The following is a 20,262-nucleotide window of genomic DNA, read 5'->3' as shown; positions in this document are numbered from 1 at the left end:
GAGCACTTCACCTAAGTGAAGGTTTTCAATAATTCCTCCAGCACTGGTTACATAATAAAAAAAGTGCAGCAGTTTCCAGTTTAAACTCAGCATTTCATATTCATGTGTTGTTTAATTAACTGCCTAATCTGGCAGAATGAAGCGTTTTTAGGATGTAAATATTAGTCTGCAGGTGCAAAAATGTTTTCCATTCAGCCAGAGGTGACGGTTTGAAAGCACTCCACAGGAGCTAAATACAGGATTCACTCCAGTCCGTGCATATCTTTAAATCAACAACTGAGCAGCTGAGACGGTTGAAGAAGATTGCACACCTGCTTTATATTAAAGGTTATTTGCTCATTGCTTACAAAATGACAAAAATCATCAGACTTTTCTTTTTCTCCTTTTTTCTAACTTGCAGTTGGAAAATCATTTCATAGTCTGGTGATTTTAAACCTTTTAACGATGTAAATATTTCAATCGGTGAATGAGAAAATGTTTTCCAATCAGCCAGAGGCGGCAGGTTGGAAGCACTGGAGATAAACAGAGAATTCTCTGCAGCCCATGCAGCTGAGTTTGTTGACATCTTTCAGCTCTTTTAATCCTATTATAAGACTGGACACCTGCTGGTTAACACCTATTCTTCTTTGCAGAAGTCACAAAGCTCAAATCTATCCAGTCCATCTTTCTCTGCAATCCTCTAAGGGGATATTTACCATTCTTGACAAAAAAAATTACAAAAAGCTGCTTTTTATTCTTCCTCTAATAATTCCAACTCTCCGATAGTGATCTAAGAGGTTTAAGGTGCCTCACTAAAATTACCATTAACATGCAGACTTTAATTCCCCATTTTTCATAGAAAAAAGAAAAATCTGAGGAAAAATAAGAGAAAACGCAGCCGACTCACCTCCTCAGCGTCCCGTGAAGCATCTGTAGGAGCCGGGACAACCTGATCTGCTGTTGAACACACTAGCTGCATCCATGCTGTGTCTGCTGCGTGTGTGTGTGTGTGTGTGTGTGTGTGCTCATTACACTGATGGTGACCTCTGCCAACTCACACTGCTGTTTCTCCTCTCTCTCCTCTTTAGCACACCCCTCTCGCTCCTCTTTCTCTCTCTCTCTCTTCTCGGCTTTCTTGTATTCATGAAAAGTGGGAGAGGAAGAAGAGAGACAGAGAGAGAGCGAGCGGGTGAGAAAGGACGCAGCGTCCGGACAGTGTTGGTGAATTAATGTGATTTCCTCTTGATTATTGATATTAAACATGTTGCTGTTGGCCCTGCTTTTGATCCACCTTGAGAGTAGATCATAGGGAACATGCACCAGCAGATGAAATGAGATTTGCTTTATTAGGCTTCCAGAATGATCAAAGACCCTTCATACGCACAAACTAATAAGCGTACGTGTGATTTTGCATCAGCGGGCGGTCCAGACGGGTGGAAACAGGCAGGCAGATAGAGCGTCAGATGTTGTGACAGATGGGAGCTCAGGTTTTTGGAGAGAAATGAGAAGACAGCAGCAACAGAAGGAGAGTTGTCTTTCTCAGCAACCTTTTTCCCTCTCACCCCTGCTCCAATGTTTTTCCCCTCTTCTGTGTCTCGCTGCCCTGCATTCCAGTTTCCTCTCCCTCTCTCATTCCTTCTCTCTCCGGTGGTAATCTGCTTGCTTCCCCTCGATTGCTCCCTCATTTGGAGAGGCCTCTAATTATCGAGGGGCCCGCAGAGCGACCTTAAACTTACACACAGAAACAGCCAAACATGAGGCTTGCTGCTGCTCCGCTGTTTGTGTATAAACAGGTTTCTAATGTCTCTTAAGTAGTAAGCATGAGCAGCAGAGCTTTAATTAGTTTTAATTTGAGCATAAATTGGTGGGTTGTTTTTAGTTGGAGCACCGTCAAGAGAAAGATTTTTGTTTTTGTCAGCAAATCTACCTGCTGTGCTCTGTTCTTACTGAAGAAATTTATCCTTCCAAAGCAGGTCATGCATACTGAAATCTCACAGCTTGTGTCAGTGAATTGGATTCCTGTATCTTCTAGAAATGACTGTAAAGTCCTTGTTTGTGAAGTCTACCCTTTCAGAAGTCAACCACTTCCAGCTACAAGTGTCAGTTTTTTGCTTCCTGTCCTCTCTGATTTCAGTCCAGATTAATCTTACAGGCCAGGCCTGAGGTGCTCGTTTCGCTCATGCTCAGACACAAGTGCCTGGTTTTTACGCAGGCACGGGCGGTGTTTACCCATTTCAGTATGCATTGTTGGAAGTTATTCAAACTAATATAAATAATAACATGCAAAATCTCAGAGATTCCTTGGTTTTTGCGCCTTTGGAATTATGATATTATACGACAGAGTACTTGAAGATCAAACCAAATGGTTCTCCTTATTTTCCATCCATACATTAAATCTGCCTAGTCATCATTAAGTGCTAGAAATTGTAGTTTTTCGATGACACCTACAGAAAATCTAATCTTCAACATTGTTTCTGGTGTGTTTTGTCTTCTTTTTTAATTATGATCAAAATATGAGTGCAGGGAGGTGCGCTGTTCTGTATTACCAGAACTCTACAAAAGTTTACAAAACGAACAATTACTGTCACGCGCCACGACAAATCATTGGAAAGATGCAGCCAGCACCAAAACTGAACCACTTATTACACAAAAGAAGCAGAAACCATAATTAGCTTTGAGTTTTACTGGTGTTATCAGTGTGTCAGCAGTTGGTTGAGTGTTTGAATTCCTGGTGTATGATGTTGCATAGTTTAAAACCTAAAATAATCAGGCTGAAACCAACTAAAATAATATGGAGCTGTGTCCATGGCGAACAAAGACTGAGAGAACCAGCTCTTTAATACTCCAGGCAGACCAGCCAGGCACTCCTAGTTGGTCTACCTATAGGAAACCTGCAAAACAAGGCATTTGTGTATACCTGTAGGACTTTTTGTTTCATTAAGTAAATACCATGATTCTATCTATATCTATATAGATATTTCAAGAAATCTAATACTAATATACTAATATATATTTCTGCATGATACAGAGGGCTTTTTAAGCCACTGAACCCTCATAGGAAATAAAAGCACACATTACAACTTCAGTCCAGGCTTCCAATCAAACATATTTCCTGTTATGTGGTTATTATAGCTCAGAGCTCCTGAGCATAGGTACAGTCCAACAGTCATCCCTCCTGTGTGGTTTCTAGCTACTCTGTGTGCGAGGTCCAGCGCGCTGAACAGCATCCATAATGGACTGGACGACTTCAGATGTGGAGCCCTGACCTCCCAGATCAGCAGTGTGCAGCTAGAAAACCAAAGAGACGACCCATTTAGAGTCTGCATTATTAAACGCATAATTCAGATCCACACTGACCAATTATGAACCAAAGTCAAATGCTGCCAACATGTAGCTTGTTACTGGAAACCTGTGATCAGTCAGATCGTACCCTGGTGTCTGTGACCGTGGAGAGGATGGCTCTGCGGATCATGCTGGCGTACGCATGGAGCTTCAGGTGATCCAGCAGCAGGCAGGAGGCCAGCAGCATGGCCGTGGGGTTCGCGGTGTTGCTGTTAGCGATGCTCTTCCCGGTGTTCCTGGTACCCTGCACAGAGAAGAGCATGTTCAGAAAAGCGGGATGTCCATTTAAACGTCGCTGCACAAAGTCTGACAGATCCCCTCGAAAATGAGATGTTACATCCTGACATCAGGGTTTATCCGGTTATTGTCAGGGGAGGCTGGCGTGAATGTACGCCCAAATGCAGGCATAAAAGTTGAGGTTTTAATGGTTTCATTAAAAAGTCAACAACCAAGGTACTTACAAAATTACAAAATGGTGAAAAATCCAAAAATGAGAAGTTAACCCAGGGTTTCCCCTGTGTGTGGCGAATGGAAAGGAGCAAATGAACAGCTGAGCAGGAGCAGAACTGGGATTCAGCTGCTGAGGGCATTTTCACATGTGAGGAGCACCCAGACCACTCAGCCATGAACTTCTATCCACCCAAACAAAACCCCACTGAAAACCAGACGTCTAAGAAACACTCAGTTCAGTGACACCAATTAGTGGAGGTGAGGCCTAGCAGACAGTGATCGGCTTCAGCTCCCTGTGCCATAAATCAAAGTGGCCGCCCTGTTTTTTTATAAGGGGATTAAATTTGAGAGACAGCCTGTCTCACCGTCTCAAACAGAGCGTAGTTCTCGCCATAGTTGGCTCCAGGCACCAGCCCGGGTCCACCCACCAATCCAGCACACACGTTGCTCACAACGTTGCCATACAGGTTAGGCATGACCATCACATCAAACTGCTGAGGCCTGGAAACCAGCTGAAAAATACACACAAGAAAACTAACTTTAGGACATATTTACAGGCTGGAGACGCTGCACACAGAGCAAAGTTTATTGGACATCGACCCAGAGATTTCAGGGAGAAAACTCCTTCTGTCTTCAAGAAACTCAAGTGTGAGTCTTGGGTTGAAAATGCTCACACTTTTCTGATTTAATACACCAATAAGAATGTGAGCTACATGATGATACAGAGACCACACAATGGACATGCATGCATGCACATGCCTGCATAGTTGTGTTGTCCACAATCATGCTGTCGTAGGTGATTTCAGGGTAACCACTGGCAACCTCCTTGCAACACTCCAGAAAGAGGCCGTCGCCCAACTTCCTGCTCCGTGAAAACACACAAAAGGTGAGTGGAACAGATCATTTCTAAGAAAAGAGGTTTATTTGTTAGAGGCACAGAAACTGACATGATGTTAGCTTTGTGTACAGCGGTGACTCGTCTGCGTCCTTTCTCTCGAGCTGTCTTGAAGGCGTAGTCGGCGATGCGTAAGGATTTGGTCCTGGTGATGATCTTCAGACTTTCAACGACGCCCGGCACACTCTGCAGAGGTGAAGGGGAGATAAAACAGAGGCTGATTTGTTAGAGGCCCATTAAAAGAGATGAGGAACACACACACACGTGTGCACACACACACACACACCTCATGCTCCAGGCTGCTGTACTCTCCCTCTGTGTTTTCCCTGATGATCATGATGTCGATGTTTCTGTGGCGCGACCTCACTCCTGGCAGAGACTGGCAGTGCATCACGTTGGCGTACAGATCCAGAGTGGTACTGCAGAGAGGAAGACGCACACAAACAGGAAGAGGTGAGGGGTACGCATTCGCAGAGAGCCCAAAATCTGTAACACAACGGGTATTTATCAGCTAAATGTTACAGCTGAAAATTAAGGAGCAGTGGACTCACCGGAGGAGGTTGTTTCTGGACCTGTAGGAGGGCGGCAGGTTGTGGTTGGTCTCAATGTTTCCTAAATAAACATATTTAAAAGATTAAAAAAAACAATCTGTGGACGTCAAAAACTAGAAAAATACCAAAAACCAGAAAAGAGGTTCTGTTTCGTTTAGTGTGTCGATCCCTCTGATGATTAAACATTCAGATCTCAAACCAGGCTGCAGCGTTATGATGTCTGGGAATGATTTATGTCTTTTATTATTGTTTGTCTCAAAGGACTTATGTGCCTATAACAGGATTTATTCAATGTGGCTTTTTTTTGTGTTTTTTAAAACCACATTATGTTTACTTCAATCACATAATTTTGCTGAATAAGACACAAAAATTGAAAAATAACCCAAAAATTCAAACATTACTAATATTTTAAACTTTTTTTTTTTTTTTTGCATATTTTCTGCCTTACACCTATATTTCCCACAGTTACCTTTCAGCGCGACTCCATTGCGTCTGATAGCCATTATGGCGTTACTGATATCATCTGCTGAGGTCTGAGTCGAGTCCACATTCACAACTTCAAAGTCCACGGGCACGCAGCAGAATCTGACAGCAAACATGGATAAAGAGAATCATTCAGTGGCTTAATTTTAGCACTCTGTGTGTGTGTGTGTGTGTGTGTGTGTGTGTGTGTGTGTGTGTGTGTGTGTGTGTGTGAGTGAACATTAAGTAGTGAGTGTGGGGACATCCCGTGGGAAATTCTGAACATCAGCCTCTTAAATCCTGGTATTATACTGTAAATAGTCCGGCCTGTTAAGGTTCAACACACAGGCACATCATGTACATTGTATATAGTGTTATTATTAGTAGTATTAAGGTTAATATTGTTTGTTGATTTTATATATATTTATATTCTTTTCTTAGTGTGAATTATTATATTTTTACTTATATTTATAATAACTGCGGCTGCTGTTACACCCAAATTTCCCCTCTGTGGGACAATAAAGGCTGTTTCTTCTTCTTCTTTCTTCTTCTTCGTATTTTGGTGACTGTTAATGCACCAGCATGTGACCTTTCTGCATCGATTTATGGTTTTAGCAAGAGCCCAAAGAAACTTATCAGCCATCCATTTTCTTAACTGATTATCCAACTTAAGCTTGCTAGGACTGCTCCCTCTGGGCTGAGGAAAGAGGCTGCTCCAAGCAAGAAGGTTCGAGGAACCCGGGGTCTTATTTACAAGTACCAGAAAGGAGGGGCGGGAGGAAGACCTTTGGATTTGTGTGGCATACATGTTGTTCAGCCACCATACAGAGTTTTCTCTGTATGATGGCTAGACTCAACCTTAGAGATAGATTGAGGAGCTCAGATGTAAAGATGGAGCTCAGAGTCTGAGGAGCAGCCTCAAAAGGTTTGGAATGAATGCTGATTAAACCAGGGGTGCAGAGTGGGGTCATTCAAATTTGGCTATTCGAATGTGGCTTATATCCAACAAGGTCTTCAAGGTCAACCAGATAATTTATTGGTCAGAAACTGACAGAAAGCCTTATAACTGAAATCTAAATAGTTTAAAAGCCCTTAAAATGAACTTCATGTCTAAAATGTACATGTACTGTTAGAAAGAAATATTAGCAGTTAACCTAGGGTTGGGCCAATTTGTACTACATCCATCCACACAGCATTTACAAAAGGAAACGCCTCCTGAGGAAGTGTGTGTACACACCAACTGCTAAAACAATGTCCCTGTGTGTGCGCACAAGAGTAAATTCATACCGGAATAGCTCACACACATGTTTGGCCAGCTCCGGTCCGATGCCATCTCCAGGAATTAGAGTCACAGTGTGCCTGCCTCCATAACGAGCAGGTGGAGGCTAAAACACACACACACACACACACACACACACACACACACACACACACACACACACACACACACACACACACACACACACACACACACACACACACACACACACACACACACACACACAGAGTGTAGATACAACCATAAAAAACTACTGAGAAGACTCTGCTGGACACACAACTGAACAAACTGTTACACTGAAATCTAATACAAGACTTATAAGCATCCATACTCACTATGGTCTTGTGTGGGTGGACGGAGGAAGGAGCAGAGAGGGGAGAGAAAACAGGACAAAGGAGAGACTGAGACTCATGAGGACCCACATTTTCCTGGAGAATCAACTCTTAAGGTTAATCAGAGTGAGGTTATCTATCTATCTATCTATCTATCTATCTATCTATCTATCTATCTATCTATCTATCTATCTATCTATCTATCTATCTATCTATCTATCTATCTATCTATCTATCTATCTATCTGAGAACTTACAGTGTAGGTGGACTTGTGGGCTGTCGCCTCATAAACCTAAAGATATCAAGAAGAAAGATGGTTACCTGCAGACAAAATAAGCACTAAATATATATATGATAAATGAGTCGATAAATGATAAATAATGAATCAGCACATCTACATAATGTCCTCATGAGCCCTTTCAAAATGAAAGGAATTATCTGCATAACAACAAGGATTTTAATTTTACATTATTCTGTAATTATTTTTCATTCATTGTTCTAAAAAGTGTCAGAAATATAGAAAAAAAACAAACACTCAAATATTTTAGTTTATGCAGATTATATAAACCGGAGTGTCAAAGCCTTTGTATGGAGGGTCGGCCAAAAGGTCATTGGATGGCTTTTGGAAAGGGTGAAAAATTCTGAAAAATCATGAAATATTTTTTTTTCCTTCACTACACTGCACCACGATTCCAGGTGTAGGGATGCCAGCATTTCTGCACAGGAGCAGCCATGTCTCACAGAGGACTGAGGGTCACTTTGGCCTGTCATGAACATCCAGGCATCAGGCGCCACATGACTCTGTCACTGTCATTTATAGACTGAATGCCACTGTAATGCCTGCTCTGAGCTCTAAAATAAATTTGAACTAAAGTGGGTGAAAGTGTCTACACAATCCAAACTGAAATATGCAAAATTACTAGCTGCAAATAAATGTAATAAAAAATGTAAAATATACATGCCTTTTTTTTTTTTTTGCTTTAAATATATCCTTATACAATGGTTTTACTGGCCAAAACTACTTGAGACCAAACCAGGCTGCATATGGTCCCGTTAGGGCCACTGAACAACTTTGCACAGTGTTAAAACTGCAATGAAGTAATAATTACTCCAGTTTTTCAATGTTGTGATGCTAGCATTACTACACGGGAGTGGAAAATGTCTGGAAACTTTAAAGTAATTATTGGCCTGGACAAGCCGATTGATTTGTAAAGATTCAATCGGCTGAATGCGGTTTGCCTTCACACTGTGATTTGTAACATATGATGACCTCAGAGTCAATGAATGTGGAAAAACTGTGGCATTCACTATATTGCCAAAAGTATTCACTCATCTGCTTTCACACGCATATGAACTTGAGTAACATTCCATTCTTAATCCAGAGGGTTTAATATGATGTCGGTCCACCCTTTGCAGCTATAACAGCTTCAACTTTTCTGGGTAGGTTTTGCATAAGGATTAGGAGTGTTTATGGGAATTTTTAACCATTCTTTCAGAAGTGCATTTGTGAGCTCAGACACTGACATAGGACGAGAAGGTCTCCACTCTAATTCATCCCAAAGATCTTCTATCAGGTTGAGGTCAGGACTCTGTGCAGGCCAGTCAAGTTCTTCCACACCAAATTCACTCATCCATGGACCTGCTTTGTGCACTGGTGTGCAGTCATGTTAGAACAGGAAGGGTCCATCCCCAAACTGTTCCCTCAAAGTTGGGAGCATGAAATTGTCCCAAATGTCTTGGTATGCTGAAGCATTAAGAGTTCCTTTCACTGGAACTAAGGGGCCGAGCCCAACTCCTGAAAAACAACCCCACACCATAACCCCCCCTCCACCAAACTTTACACTTGGCACAATGCAGTCAGATACGTACTGTTCTCCTGGCAACCACCAAACCCAGACTCATCCATCAGATTGCCAGAAGGAGAAACGTGATTCGCCACTCCAGAGAACACGTCTCCACTGCTCTAGAGTCCAGTGGCGGCGTGCTTTACACCACTGCATCTGATGCTTTGCATTGTTCTTGGTGATGTAAGGCTTGGATGCAGCTGCTCGGCCATGGAAACCCATTCCACGAAGCTCTCTCTGCACTGTTCTTGAGCTAATCTGAAGGAACACATGAAGTTTGGAGGTCTGTAGCAATTGACTCTGCAGAAAGTTGGTGACCTCTCTGCACTATGTGCCTCAGCATCCACTGATCCCACTCCGTGATTTTTACGTGGTTTACCGCTTTTGCTGTCATTCCCAATCAGCTCCACTTTGTTCTAATCCCACTAACAGTCAACTGTGGAATATTTACTAGTGAGGAAATTTCATGACTGGACTTGTTGCACAGGTATCATCCTATCACAATACCACGCTGGAATTCACTGAGCTCCTGAGAGCTACCCATACTTTCACTAATGTTTGCAGAAGCAGTCTGCATGCCTAGGTGCTTGGTTTATACACCTGTGGCCATGGAAGTGACTAGAACACCTGAATTTAATGACTTGGAAGGGTGAGTGGATACTTTTGAAAATATAGTGTATGTTTGAATTTGCATCTCACAAAGCTCAAATAAAATGAAAAGATGAGCGAGTCAAATCTTGGCGTTGCTATACCTGCTCTAAACGTGTTACATCTGTCCCTGAGTAACATCAGCCATAAAGGAAACTAACACAAGAAAAGTAAAAAATAGATTACAATAAAAGCATGGTCTCACAGACCGCCCCCCCGCCCCAACTTTACTAGATACAAAGTTGCGGTCTTTGAATAATTAATGACTTTGCAGCGGAAAGTCAGAGTATAGGCTTACAGTTGGCAGCAGGAACAGGAGGAAAGCTCCTCAAATTGCAGAGTAAATGTAAAAAGTTGACGTGAACCGAGCGCTGACCTGTGGTGCTGAACGGACAGCGACATAAACCAGCTAACTAACCATCAGTTAATCTGCACGCACTGCGCTGCTCGGTTAAATAAACCTGTGAATCTCTTTCACGGGTCAAAACACGGTCTGTTCAACAGGTAGCGGCATCCGATGCTGCTGCTACTGCTGCTGCTGCTTTAGCGCTCCGAGGGTGCTCCTACCTGCGGTGATCGGTGGCTGAACAGCGGCTTCAGGGCTCCGGACAGAGCGCGCACAGAGCGGCCCGTCATGTTCACGTTCCCCGCGGATAGACTGAAACCAGGAAGAGACGAGGACGGGCCGCGTAGTCACGTTAATCTCTCTGTCTATGTTTTATTTGAGCCCTGCGGGCAGAGGCGTTTCCGGGATTTTTAAATAGGGTGGCGCAGGAGGCTCGTGGGAAATCAGAAAATTCTATAATAAAACAAAAACAACCAAAAGCACCGGAAAACCGGCTGGAAATTAACTGAGTTATAGTGATTTTATGTGCACAGACCTTCTGCCTCAGTAAGTACTCATTAGGAGACATAGTTACTTTTAATAATATGCTGGCTGCTCTGAAGCACAAGATTTAATGGTGGCAGATTTATCTGCGACTTCCGACGTGATGCAACCACCGGTTGCTAGGGAGACGTGCATTTCCTAACTAGCTGGCAGTAGTTCCTGGAGGTTGCTGGCTCTCACTGAATGAGATCAGCTGCAAAGAAGGTGCAGCACCAAAAACCTCCTGGTGATTGCTTTGGTCGATAGCAGATTTTCACGTTTGCTTACAGTTTTTCATGTTTGTCTGCAAACACCCACTAACTACTCACCCATCAATATTAAACTTGAAAAAGTGTACCATCAAATGTTTGCCTTTGAAATGAAAATTGTCTCTCAGAGCTGCAGCCTGTCAAAATATACAGCTTTTTACTTTGAAGGTCTCCACTTCTAATTTGTGTCAACGTTTCAGCTTGGAGAGTAGCTGGGCAATGTTTGGAGACAAGTCACCTCCATGCAAACTACAGGTGACAAGGTGGTTTTGCCAGCCAGCTGGAGAATCCATATTTTCCCCTATAGCAACAGGTGGGTCTCTAGGAAAAAAAATAGGGCTCACTGACTGATCTCTAGGCTAGTGTGACTGGAGCTTTAGCAATCATTTTCTCAGCAACTACCGTCAACTACTTGCAACCGGTCAGGGAATACTCATTTTTCAACAGTGACTGGTGGTTCCCAGATGGTCACAGACCAGTGTTTAAGCCTGTGGGCCTTGTAACCAGTAAATATGTTTCATGCAAAAGAGTTAAATAATGGTGGACAGTGAAGCAAATCACTATGTCTTCCAAGGGCCCCAGGTCCCACCTTTAGCCACACACCTGCTGCAGTGATTACAGTAAGCTGGGGGTGGGGACACTTCTGAGCATCAAACAAGTAATTTCCTGCATTCAAGTGATTTTTTTTTTTTTTTAAAGATCCGTTTAATACTGTTTCTGAATCAATTTATGGTGTAAATGTCCTTATGCAACATAAAACACAATTTATCAGAGCTAATTAGAGAAGATGTAATTTATTTATCCCACAAGTTGGGAAATTATTTTATTACAGCAGCTATAAACAGAGCCTACTGTAACGAAATAGCTCAAATAAATAGAACAGTATATAGCTTAAACAAAGAAAATAAAATGCAAGATGACCAAACAAATATCTTAATAAGATAAAAAATAACTTCAAATCAAAAGAAATTCAATAAAGTATACATTTAAATAAAGCTTTTTCAATACTATAAGTGGCTCAGTATAACAGTGTAATAAGGTGATTTGGTGTACAGAGGGTTAAGTGTTGTGAAAGTGCAGGGTTGAAATACACCATTAACATGAGAGAGCAGATGAGTTGCTGCTGTACAGATGTGAGGCACTGCGACGATTTCAAATATCTATTCTCAGCACTTCTCATTTAATACTGTCCCTCCTGAATAAACACACAAACGGGCTCATTTACTGTTCTGGTCATATCCAGAAATCAGCCTGAAAAACTCACCCAGTGTTCACACCAGATGAGTCCAGGGGTTCGTTTATTTTTGTCAGATAGTCTGGTTTTCACTCAGTCCCTGCTACTTGGTTTTATTTCATTCTTATTTTTCCCCCTTTATGTATAACTTGTATAAAGGTTTATTATGAATTTGTTTTTTTGTTTTGTTTTTTTATCTACGTTGATTTTTTTCCCCCCAACAAAAACATTTTCTGTACACAGCCACAAGGAGGCGACAAACTCACAGAGCTTCAGGACAGGTGGGACAGCCCGTCCTACCTGTTACACTAACGTAACTGACCGTGTGTAAAAGTACCACCAATTCATATTTAAATGTTTTCTATTTGCCACTTTTTACTACTTTGATTCCATAAATGAAATGCGTTAGATTTTCACCAAGGTAGTGATAAGTGCGCCAATTTTTGTCATATAAAACAGCAGCTATATTGTGGACATATTTTTGCTTTTTTGTGTTATTATTTAAGAGGTAAAATATGAGTCTTCACAGTAAACAGACAAATATTCACGTCTGTACTTGATTCACTTGTGGACCACTTGGAGAACTGCTACTCTCCAGCTTTTTATCCTCATACAAACCGTCGCTGGCAGTTGTAGTTTTTTCTCTTTGCCGCCGCTTGCGTCCTGGACGGACGCGCCGCCATTTTCAGACTACAACTCCCATCGCTCCCCACACTCGGCCGCGCCTCCTTCTTCGCCTCCCTCCGCCTTCCCTCCCACTCCACTGGGCCGCGAGGAAGTCGCAAGATGGCTGACGTCGCTTGGAAGTAACGTTCCCCTCTGCAACATGAAGCCGTGAGCGTGGAAGAAAGCGAGGGAGGCACCATCGGGCTTTTATTTTTATTTTCTTTTAGTTACTTTTCTTTTCTTTCGTCAAACATCCATCTCATTCCGCGTCGTGTCCACCCCGGACCAGGTCTTCGGGAATTGACGCGTCAAATCACGCCGGGGACCCTGCCAGCAGCAGCTAGCAGCTTAGCCACAGTTAGCAAATATTAGTGCAGCCAGGCACGCTGCTCGTTAGTTTGTTTTTAATTAATATTTTGACACCGGTTATCCTACACGCTGATGCTGCACATGTGCTGAAATTTCCCAAGCCAGTGCCGAATTAATGTGAACATTTTCATGTCAGATTAAAAAAAAAAAAAAGCTGCTCGGTTTAACATCATGTCCGCGAACTGGCCATCCAGCCTGTGCGTTTGCTAACTAAAAAGCGCAGTATTGCATCTGTTTCATGTGCACCAAACAGCGGGATTTTCTTTAATTTTGCAGACATTTCTCGGTAACATCTACCACCTCGCTGCATTTCCGTTACTCGCTGCCGACTGCATTTTGGAAGCTGGTCGTGTTAAAGCCAAATTATGGGAGCAGGAAACGTGTTGAACTTTTTCTGGTAGGTAGGTAGGTAGCTACACTGGCCTTTTTTGGCACCTCACCAAAAATCCACAGGGATGGACACTAAACTGAGCACCCTCGACCAAAACTGACAAAGAAAAATTGGCATTTCGGTATCTTGGGATAACTACCAGACACGCTAGTGCATGGTGACTCGTTGTACTAGTCAGCGTGGTTGCCAAGTTGTTTTGCAAGGTTAAGTAAACTACAGTTTTGTCACTACATCGGAGACCAGTTAGCTTTGCCCCCGGAGTGCACAGCTAGCTGTAAGTCTCGACCCACAACACGTTACAAACACGGCGTACAGGACGTATTCAGAGCCCGCTCCCGGCCAGACGCACCGGCTCAATAACACCGTCATGGGAGTCCAGGGCTTTCAGGAGTACTTAGAGAAGCGGTGTCCCGGGGCCACGGTCCCCGTGGACCTCCTCAAACTTGCCCGTACCGCGGCCCGCCAGCCCCCTCACCATCATCACCCACACCACCACCCACATCACCCCGGGCCCATGCCTCCCCCGCCCCCGCCTGCCAGGATCCTAATCGACGCTGATTCCGGCCTGCAGCGCCTGTACGGCGGCTACCAAACGGACTGGGTGTGCGGAGGCGAGTGGAACGCCATGCTGGGATACCTGGCCGCCCTGTCGCAGGCCTGCTTGTACCAGGGTGGCCTGGAGCTGGTCGTGGTTTTCAACGGCACCCTGGGGAAGGAGCGCTGGCCCGAGTGGGCGCGGCGAGCTCAGAGCCAGCGACAGACGGCGCAGCTGATAGTCAACCACGTCGGCAGCAAGGCCACCCCGCCTCCCCGGGCATGGTTCCTGCCCCCGGCCTGCCTCAGCCACTGTGTCCGCCTCGCCATGTTCCGCTTCCGAGTGCGGGTGAGCATTTTAATCATGGCTGTGTGAAAGTTGTTTTATTGTGGTCGTATCATACGGCGTGCCGTTCATTTTACACTTGTTCTTAAGTGCTGCAGGCCCATTTAGCATCTTACATCATTTACAACCGTTTTAACGCCTACCTATTTTGTAGCAAGTGCAAGAAGCAGTTCAAACCACAAAAATAAATCAACCCGGGTCTATTTCCCCCGGTTTTTTTTAAACAAATGCAAGCACTTTCTGTCAAAGCGGTGGGTTTACACCGGCTGTTTCCACCCAGCAGAGCCAGATGTCGGTTTCTAGCTGTTGCATGTAGCTGCTCTTTGCTTTCAAGTGTTTGGGATCTGCTGCCCCCAGTCTGGGGCTTACAGCCCCCAATGCTCCAGCCACGTCTGCTCCAGCTGTCCCTTTAGCCCCTGGTATTTCTTAGTCCTGAGCATAGGTTTAATTTCTCACAGTAGACAAGGCGCTTATTTGCTGCATTTTCTGTGATTTTTTTTTTTTTTCTTTTTGTTATTGCTCCTTTTCTGCATCACTTTATGCTTTAAATATATGGGATACATTGCAGTAAGTCTCTCATGCATTCAGTATTGCTTTCAACTAGTTATTGTCAACTTTACTCTTTCAGCATTATCCCTGTTATTTCTGGTCTCTTGTGTTTGCAGTCCAAACAGGAGCTAAGTCTAATAGCAGGTTACTTTTATGTCTTTTGTTTGGGGACATAACCTGCCTTAATGTGCATATTACACTTGTCCAAATGTATTTATAAGCTCCTGAATTTTAATAGCTTTTCAGCAGGATTTCTGCCCATTTTTAAAACTTTCTGCAGTGCCTTTTTTTTTTTTTTTTTTACCCAATTGAGCCACATGTCTGCTTCTAGCTGTTACATGTAGCTGCTCCTCTTTGCTCTTATGTGTTTGGGATCTGTTGGTACTGCTCTCACCTTGCACATCTGCTCCAGTTGTTCCTTCAGCCCCTGGTACTTGTCAATCCTGGACGTAGCTTTAAGCACCAGGCGCTTAGTTGTGTTTATTCATGGTTAATTTCTGGCATGAGTTTTCACCCTTTCTGCATCAGTTTATGCTATTAATATCTAGGATATAATGCAGTACATCTCTTGGGGATTCCGTGTTGCTTTCAAATAATTATTCTCAACTTTTTTTCATTCGCATAGGTGTGATTCACGCTTTTGTTTTTCCCTGGGCCCAGACATGAAAGTCGGAGTGTAAACAGCTGATAATTCTATCTGATATCAGGCTCCTTTAATGTCTTTTGTTTGAAGAAGTTACCTGCTCAAAGGTGCCGAAGATACCTGTCCAAAAAAATGTATTTATAAAGCTCTGAATTTTAATAGCTTAGATGTGTTTCAGCAAGATTTCTGCAGGCTTAAAACATGTCACACACACCTGTGATGATTTTAAGGAATTTTGCACTTGGTGTTTCTAGCTGTTGCTTGCAATTGGTGGCCTCATGTGTTCATAAAGGTCTATCCAAGATAAATTAGGATATAGAGATGAATGCTGGCTGAACTGGTCTGTGCATCCTCATTCAGAAGTGGAGATTGGAAACATGTACCTTACTCCGTGACCTGTCTAGCCTATATATTACATAACGTGAACTCAATGAACTTTTTCGTACATTGTTGAACAGCTGCTGAGTGGGAAAGACTATTTATAGTTCATAAGGGACTTACAGCGGTATACTTTGAATTATTTTGTACATTTGAGTTAGTTGGTACTTCAGAATACGAAAAATAATATAAATTTGTGCCTGTGACCTTTTGAAGCATTAACATTGTGCTTTGTAAATGCACTGAACCACTCTGCTATTATTATCCTGATGTATAATACAGTAAGATGAAATATATAATGTATCCTAGAAAGCCATAAATGCAGCTGCACCACTTTCTGCCTCTCGCAGTCCCCTCTAGTCAGCTGTATGTAGCCTGCTGTCATGTTTTGCCTTTGATCTACTTTCCCATAGCTGGTATAACAAAAACACAGTGCCATATTGTATCCTGAGAGGATACTTGTTAGAATAGAAAAATCCCACCTACATTACACTACAACGCACTCTGATGCTTCTTGTGCTCATACAGCATCGTTACTCACAGTTCCCATGTGTGCATGCTTGTTTTTCCCTACCTGTATTCTGAGAAACAATCTTACTTCTGCAGCTCCGAGTATCTCATCTCTGCTTGCGTTGCACCTTCACAGGGGTTACTGTTGTTGTTATCTGTGCAGCTTTGGAGCTCTGCTTAGTGTTGTGTATTGGATGGCAGTTTAGTCTGTTTGAAGTTGCAGCATGTGCATTATTCTCATGGTTAAACTGTCATATTAGTTTTAGAGATACAGAGTTAAAACTGAAACTAATAGCTCATGTATAGTGCTGGGCCAGCAGGACTAGACTCCGTATCACAATATTTTAAAGATTCTGGCTGTTTCACAGTATATCGCTCTGTTATTGCTATATTATTTCTCTATAAGTGGGCCCTCATTCTGCTGTCAGGAACATATAGAATATAAAAACATTTTAACATTGTCATAAAAAAGGAAATAAAACTTAAATATAATAAAGACCACACTACCAAACCAATCCACTCTTAGGCTTAACAAACTTTAATATATTGGAATCTTAGTAATATTCATCATCACTTTGTAGTTGAACATCTAATGTAGTTACTGAAGACGTCTCTGGCAACTAATTTACTAGATGTTTAAAAGCAAGTGAAAAAAATTGGGCTAGTTGAGTAATGTAAAGTAAGAAAACACTCAGAAAATATTCAGGACTAACTGCAATCTGATATACAAGGTGTATTTATGTACACAATGTCATTAATTTGCCGATGTTAACAATGCTCGTGCCACTGGCTTTGTGTCGTGCAGTCTAGTGTCCACACGCCTATGCAGATTGTGGATATGTCACTTTACTCTGACACAAACTGCTCATAACTGATTATTTTTTTTAAGTTAAAGTACTGAAGCTGTCGTATGCTTAATTTTTTTTCACCTTGCTTTTTTAAAGCTTCCCATCACACACAGAGAGAGAGAGAGCGGCGTAATCATTTGTCACGGCTGCAGCCCCAGTTAGCAGAGGGTGCCTTCGTAACGTCTACCAACTGCTGTACATTAATGCTTAGCTAGCTAGTATTTCTAGTGCAGGCTAGCGAGAGCAGCAGTGTTTAAATGTCTAGTCGACCAGTCGCACACATCCCTGGTGCTTGCCACATTTTGGGGCTTGATTATTTAAATTTTAATTCTTTTGTCTTCCAGCTGTTATAAAAACATGATCTGGAGAGAATAATCATTCTTTTGCATTAACTTCTGCGACAAAGCTCTTGTTTTGTGTCGTGTTATTCGTCAGGCCTACTCCTTGCATTTATAGCATCGTGCTTTCGCCTCTCCTTTAAAGCACACATTCAGTCATCATTCAGTTCAGCTTGAGCCGAGTCGGCTTAAAGAGTGTCTTTGGTTTATAAGTTATCTAGAACCAGGAAAAGTAATAAAAGGCTCCAATAGGCAAACGAGTTGGGCTTTATGGTCAAAGATACTCAGTCTGCACCTAACTGCCTGCTAGATGACCCTGCGTCCCCCACCACTTTCACCTCTTTCTTTTTACCCCACTGATGTAGTTATATTTGTTTTATTTGATTTGACTGTATTTAAAGTTAAAGAAAAAAAGACTCGTAAAATACTTTTTTAAGTTAAGTAAATGAATGTTAAATCGTGTTTATATAAATGAGATTACATCTTGTTTTTTACCATAACTGTCAGCAGACCACATCTTTATATATCAGTCAGTAGTTTTCTTTGCTCCGGTTGGTAGTCACTTCAAAATAGAGATAAGTTTAACTTGGTGCACGCCCGTTTTCTCTGCCGCTACCAGTTGCTGAATTTTATTGGCATTTCATGGTCTCTGATTCCACGTCTGCTACACTCTTCCTGTGTGGGTGTCTTAAAATCTACTTCACTATTGTTAGCTGATTTTAAAAAGCATCATTGTGTTGTAGTGATCATTGCACTATTGGAATAGTTATTTACCCAGGTAGTAGTTCCCATGGATAATCTCTTAAGTCATTTCGACATTGTTTGAATTTTAATTTTTAATTAAAAAGGTCTTAAAAGGCATTGTTTTGATTGATTTTTGATTTTTAATGTATAGCCAGAGCCCTGGTTTTATTGATACGGAGATAGGAAGCACTTTATACAAGTCTCAGTCATCCTTGCCATCTTTGTCCCCTATTGATTTAATTTGAAAGAAGATATTTGATTACCAGCTCATTAAATTGAATTTTAATAAAGAAGCTCAGTGTAATTATTTAGTTTTCAAATTGATTAATTCTGACATTGATTAAAAAGATTAACATACCAATTGTAGTGTATTCCCGAAGCTGTCCTGCTCTCCCTCTATCTCACAAAAATATTGCCTCTCATCCACAAACTATGAAGAAAATTACGCAGCCATATGTCCAAATATCTACATCACCAGGAAACTGAAAGTAACCAGTGCAGCACAGTCTTTCCACAGATGCAATTTTGCAAGCAAACAGTGCTTTATGAAATGTTGTCATGGAGCATGGAGCAGAAATATTTCCTTGGTATAAAATGTGTCAGTGCCATTTTCAGTTGGTCATCTCTACACTCGTCATAAACTGAGTATATTGTAGTGACAGCTTGCACAAGAGCTGGTCATGTTCTATGTTGGCAGTCCACCTTCTCACTTTTTTTTCCCTAAAATGTCATGTGGTCTGTATTATAAGGAGTATTAGGGCCACATTGAGGGGGAAAAAAAAGTGCATTTTGAGAATAAAGTCAAAATTTTGAGAAAAAAGTTGTCGATTCAAGTCAAACAACAGCCACGGCTGCTATACCCTCTACAAAATGCCTCGAGTAGATGAAACAACCTGATCAGCTGTCTTATTGTGTCTTGTGATTCAACGCATTCCTTCTGTACTACACAAAGATGCAACCATCGATATCCTTGCATCTGTCCAGTGCCAGTGCCAGTTTGTGTGTTCTTTCTGCAGCTTTCTGCAACATCTCTATAACATCCTCGTACTTTATTATACTTACCACTAAATTGTGTTTATGTGCTAAAAGAGAAATAATTTCCTTGTTACTATAACCGATTCTAAAGTATAGTTTCACTAACTCGTAACACAAGACATTCTGGAGGGTACAGCAAACATGGCGTGGATCTTGTTTGACTTGAAACAACAACTTTAATCTCCACATTATGACTTTTTTCCTCAAAATTTATTCTTTATTCTCAAAATGCACAATTTTTTTCTTAATGTGGCCCTGTAGTGTTAGGGCTGTGCAATTAATTGAAACTGGATTTCAAAATTAGATTTTTGGCTCCAAACGATCACAAAAACAGCGTAATCGACAAAAAATTATTTAAATTATTTTGTCACATTACGCTCCCTATACTCTAAGTTTGTGCTGCAGCGTTGAATCTTTGCGGCCCTAAAACGTAACCTACATAAGTGGCCAGTGACATTGCACTTACGCTTGTGCAGGTGCATTATGTGTTAATTACCGTTAATTATCGAGCGGGAAATCTACGCTGTAACCTGATCTGCACCTCCTGAGAAATTTCAAATAAAGTCCGTTATTATCACGATTCCTGATTAGCAGATCTGTTCATGCTGCCATCTATGAGAGCATTGAAGAGATGTCCCCACCAATATTCGCTCTGCGGGTGTAATTAGCACCACACCCTGTTTGCCCCGCCCCCCTAAAACCGATGTACAGGATCTGTCAGTATGATGTGGCACTAAAATGTGAGCAAATTTATTTGG

General features: G+C 42.0%; 2 protein-coding genes across 2 annotated transcripts in view; one reads left to right on the top strand and one right to left on the bottom strand.

The window, feature by feature from the left end:
• Positions 1-2,508: 2,508 nt before the first annotated feature.
• LOC115783187 (isocitrate dehydrogenase [NAD] subunit gamma, mitochondrial-like) lies at positions 2,509-10,441 on the bottom strand. The gene is made up of 12 exons (XM_030733891.1): positions 10,350-10,441; positions 7,547-7,582; positions 7,294-7,299; positions 6,967-7,064; positions 5,687-5,802; positions 5,218-5,278; positions 4,953-5,085; positions 4,719-4,852; positions 4,531-4,633; positions 4,137-4,283; positions 3,410-3,565; positions 2,509-3,267 (listed from the first exon to the last, which is right to left on the bottom strand). Exons 1-12 carry the CDS (start codon positions 10,416-10,418, stop codon positions 3,166-3,168), a joined length of 1,161 nt encoding a protein of 386 aa, XP_030589751.1. The 5' UTR covers positions 10,419-10,441; the 3' UTR covers positions 2,509-3,165.
• Positions 10,442-13,615: 3,174 nt separating this feature from the next.
• fam120c (family with sequence similarity 120 member C) overlaps positions 13,616-20,262 on the top strand; it is a 35,457-nt gene continuing 28,810 nt past the window's right edge. Inside the window, exon 1 of the mRNA XM_030733080.1 lies at positions 13,616-14,462. Coding sequence (XP_030588940.1) covers positions 13,947-14,462 — 516 coding nt within the window. The 5' untranslated portion in view covers positions 13,616-13,946. The remainder of the gene's footprint in view (positions 14,463-20,262) is intronic.

The sequence above is a fragment of the Archocentrus centrarchus genome, chromosome 7 (assembly GCF_007364275.1).
Source record: "Archocentrus centrarchus isolate MPI-CPG fArcCen1 chromosome 7, fArcCen1, whole genome shotgun sequence".
NCBI lineage: Eukaryota > Metazoa > Chordata > Actinopteri > Cichliformes > Cichlidae > Archocentrus > Archocentrus centrarchus.
The sequence above is the reverse complement of the archived record's forward strand: the minus strand, read 5'-3'. Positions and strand labels throughout refer to the sequence as shown.